At 45.8% G+C, this 4,368-nt stretch overlaps 1 protein-coding gene across 1 annotated transcript; it reads right to left on the reverse strand.

Moving 5' to 3' along the window:
- Positions 1–589: 589 nt before the first annotated feature.
- Positions 590–1,276, reverse strand: LOC104798764. The gene has a single exon (XM_010520957.1). The coding sequence runs from the start codon at positions 1,274–1,276 to the stop codon at positions 590–592; it is 687 nt and encodes a 228-aa protein (XP_010519259.1).
- Between the last annotated feature and the right edge of the window lie 3,092 nt (positions 1,277–4,368).

The following is a 4,368-nucleotide window of genomic DNA, read 5'->3' on the forward strand; positions in this document are numbered from 1 at the left end:
TGGAAATGAGTCCGAGAATCGACACGGTCCGAGTTCATACTCGACACGGCCGTGTCGAGTTATGCACGAGTTGGCCCGAAATGCTGCACGGTCGTGTCTGTTTTCGCACTTTTGCTCAGACAATTGACACGGTCCGTGTCGAATGACGACACGGCCGTGTTGCATGAAACACGGTCTGAGCTGGTGTCGAACACGGGCGTGTCACGTTCGATGTTTTTTGGCAGAATATCGACACGGTCCGTGTGTGTATCCGACACGACCGTGTTGCCTGGCATTCCGTCTAAACCGTCTAGGAATGACGTGTACGCGTGAATTTGAGGCTTCGTAAAGGTACTGCAACCCTGTTCAGCAAAAAGAGCAATAGATAGGGCATCGAAATCACGAAATTCAAAGAGTACCTTATCGGCTAAAGCATCCATCAAGTCGATATAACATATAGAGTCCACTGTAGATGGTTGCTTGAAATTCTGGTCGAGCGTGAATTCCACCGTTTCGTCGCCGATCTTGAGTGCCAGTCGGCCGATACGAACGTGGACAATGGCATAGATCGGAAGTAAGATACGAACGTGGACAATGGCATCTGCAGTGTTTAAGAACGCCGCCCTAGAATAATCGGGATTTTGGAGTCTTCGTCCATGTCAAGCACAACGAAATCGACTGGTACGTAGTAATCGCCGACTTTCAGCGGGACGTCCTCGAGAATACCCAGAGGATATTTGACAGAACGATCAGCTAGTTGAAGAGCCATGCGAGTCGGTTTGAGTTCTCCCACGTTGAGTTTCTTGTAGATGGAGAGTGGTAGGAGACTTACACTGGCACCTAAATCACAAAGAGCACGATCTATAGAAACATTTCCCAATTTACAGGGAATCGAGAAGCTACCTGGATCCAACATTTTCGGTGGCAGATCGTGCTGAAGAATGGCGCTGCACTCAAGATTAAGCGTGATGGTTTCCTTCTCGATAACGCGCTTCTTTGTGAGAATGTCCTTCAGGAATTTGGCGTAGGATGGCATCTGAGTGATAACCTCGTGAAACGGCATAGTGATTTCCAACTTACGCACCATGTCAGCAAATCGAGCAAATTGGGTGTCTTCTTTAGTTTTTTTGAATCGTTGAGGGAAAGGAACCGGAGGTGGACGTGGTGGCGGTGGAATGTATATGTCGCGTTCTTCATCATCCGAGATCTCTGTTGATTTTTCAGCCGCTATGGGGTCAGGAAAAGATGTAGGAACAGAGTTAGAGCACTGACCCTTTTTCCGTAGATGTGATGGCATGGTTAGCGAGCTCTTTGCCACTGCACAAGGATACAGCGTTACAGTGCTCTCGGGGGTTTGCTTCCGGGTTCCCAGGAAGTGATCCCTGAGGTCACGAAGGGACAGAGGCAGCGAGTTGCGCTATCTGGTTATCAACTAGCTTGAGATGGGCGTCGGTATTCTGCTGATGTTCTCGCATCTCGGTGCGAATGGCTTCTTGACCCTGCATAAGTTGTGCAAGCATAGATTTGATATCAGGGTCAGGACTTACCTGTGATTGAGATGAAGGCAGACCGAAGTTTTGCTGAGGCTGACGGGGAGCTCGGTAGTGTTGAGGGGCTGGGTTCTGATGCTGGGAGGCATTTCGGGGTTGAGATTGATTTCCTTGAGAGGAGCCCGGGATAGATGAACCACCGAAATTGTTGTGTTGTGCATTTAGAGCATTGGAGGAGTTCTTGTATGAGAAATTTGGGTGATTCCTCCAACCGGGGTTGTATGTGTTCGAGTACGGATTGTTGGCGACGTAGCTGACATCCTCATGCACGTACTCGTCTCGTGATGCGTCCAGATCAGTGATCTGATGGGCGTTTTCTACCTGCATTCTAAGTTTGGCAAGCTCTGCACGTAAAGCATGTATTTCAGATGGACTTTCCTTACCTGCACGGTTGTCCTTAAAACCAATATTTCTGACGAATTCGTGGGAAGGAGCACACTCGTTAGCCATCTTAGTGATTTGTTGTTCGATGAAGTCAAAAGACTTCTCATTGAGGCTTCCTCCACAGGCAACCCGAATGAGGACTCGAGTATCTTCCTTTAGACCCTGCAAGAAAGTGGAGATAAGGTACCTCTTGTCCAATCCGCGATGAGGGCAGAGGCGCTGGTATCCAAGAAAACGATCCCAAGTCTCGCGCAAAGATTCATCAGGTTCCTGCATAAAAGAGTTGATCTGTTGCTTCGCAAGCTGGGTTTTGCTGGCAGGGAAGAATCGCTGCATGAACTTCTCTTGCATCTGATCCCAAGAGAAAATGGAATCTGGTGGCAATGTGTAGAGCCATTCTAATGCAGCGTCCATTAGAGAGAATGGAAAAGCCATTAGCATAAGTGACTCATCGGTGACTCCTTGAACCGTCTTCACATACTGGCATAGCAGTTTGAATCGAGTCAGATGGGGAATTGGATCTTCATTAGGTCTGCCCCTAAATGCCGATGAGCTGAGCATACTGATGAATGTCGGCTGGAATTCAAATTTATTGCGATCGATATCGGGCCGACGAATGCATGAGAGCTGTTGAGTGTACTTGGGCTGAAGATATGCCCCATAAGTGTCATTGTCATTCTCGACAACTAAAACACGTTCCTCCATCTTCTTCTGTTGTTTCTTCTTCTTCCGAATGCGTTTGGCGGATTTCTCAATTTCTGGATCAAAAGGGACTAGGTTGTTAGGCCCAGAACTCCTGGTCATACACCGGAAAACTACACCCCAGAAAAATAGGACAAAGAACTAGAATAGATCAGGAACGGGATAAAAGTAAACGAGAAAGGATCTAGATTCAAAGGAATCTCTATCCTAGTGCTAAACTATTCCCCGGCAACGGCGCCAAAAACTTGATCACGCAAATCTAGGTATAGAAATAAGCTCAAGTAATAAAAACCTAGATACAGCGAATACCGCAAGGATACGGATCAACTGTAGTACTAGGGTCGAACACAGGGAATAGTTACCACTAAGAACAAGACTCGACTAAGATTCAGATCAGCAAATAGCAGATGAAATAGATGAACACCGAAAGTAAAACAATAAATAAACTAAGTAAATCAGATAACTAAACCACCGTAGCCTCGGGATAACCTTAACGCGCAGGGATTGTTTCTAAGGATGGAGAATCTACGAATATCGAACTCTAATCGGGGACCTCAAGTTCTAATATCAGATTTGGCTCTCTCAAGTCCTGAATCCACTATCCAATAATTTAACCTATCGATCTCTCAACCTAATAGATTAAAATATCAAACGCCTTAATGATCACTATCACAGTTCCTAAACCGATTAACCTATCTCTCAATAGTCTTAATCAATTTATTCAACGAATTCGTTCCGAATCTAATTCCAACTCTCGTTGTAAATCAGAATCTAAGATCAATCAATCAACAGGACAAGAAGATCAAAAGCAATAAACTTAATTCAATTAAACCGCCGAGTATCGATAACGTAGTCTCGAAAAATAAAAACCAAACAAATCCCTACAAGGTTAAATCCCTAGCTACAGTGAAACGACTACTCATTCCCCATAACAACAAACGAGTTCAAATCAATAAGAAGAAACATAGAAACAGATAAAGAAGACTCGCAGCGATCTCTCGATGCCGATTCTAAACTCCGTCTTGATTCTCTCTCGAGTTCTCTGGCTTCTACTGTGATCTCTCGATCATTTCTGAAGCCCAAGACGTCCTCTATTTATTTCTTTGGCGGCTAGACTTCTTTCCATTCCGAAAACGGAAGTTCGGATGCAACAATAGGAAGTTTTCTCGAAATGTAACACGGCCGTGTTGAATGGCAACACGGTCTGTGTCAATTGTCTGATCAAAACTTATGCGCTTCTGCATGGGCTGGACACGGGCGAGTTACAGATCGACACGGCCGTGTTTGACGTCGACACGGTCCGTGTGAATTGTCTGTAAGAATTCCTTCGTTTCTTTGCCTTTGCACGGCCGTGTTTGAACTCGACATGGCCGTGTTCAAGTGCAACTCGAGCTGGAAATGTCTTTATCGTTCTGTTCCGGTCCAATATGCTCTGAAGTCCTCAATTATGTTCCTCCAGCGTCCATAATGTGTCTATTACCTGTCCAATCACCAAAGAATGCAGAGGAAGCAAAAACCAGTGCTGAATGATCCTAAAGGTCTAATAACGCATAAAACTGAGGCGAAACCGTTGGACAATGGACTTTGAAATAGAGGAGAAAATCATGTTATCAAAATGCAATGCCAATTCGCATTGTTCCAAGGGAACGTCTGGTAGTTCATACGAGGTTGCATGCCACCGCCACCGCCTGCTGCTCCACCTGCGACAAGGCCGGAGGGAGGTTTGCCACCACCACCACCGATGCCTGCACCT

The sequence above is a fragment of the Tarenaya hassleriana genome, unplaced genomic scaffold (genome assembly GCF_000463585.1).
Source record: "Tarenaya hassleriana unplaced genomic scaffold, ASM46358v1 Cleome578, whole genome shotgun sequence".
In the NCBI taxonomy this organism is placed as follows: Eukaryota; Viridiplantae; Streptophyta; class Magnoliopsida; order Brassicales; family Cleomaceae; genus Tarenaya; species Tarenaya hassleriana.

What these genes read in the sequence shown, in the direction of transcription:
- LOC104798764 (XM_010520957.1), bottom strand. Translation starts at nt 1,276, where the DNA reads ATGCCATCACATCTACGGAAAAAGGGTCAGTGCTCTAACTCTGTTCCT.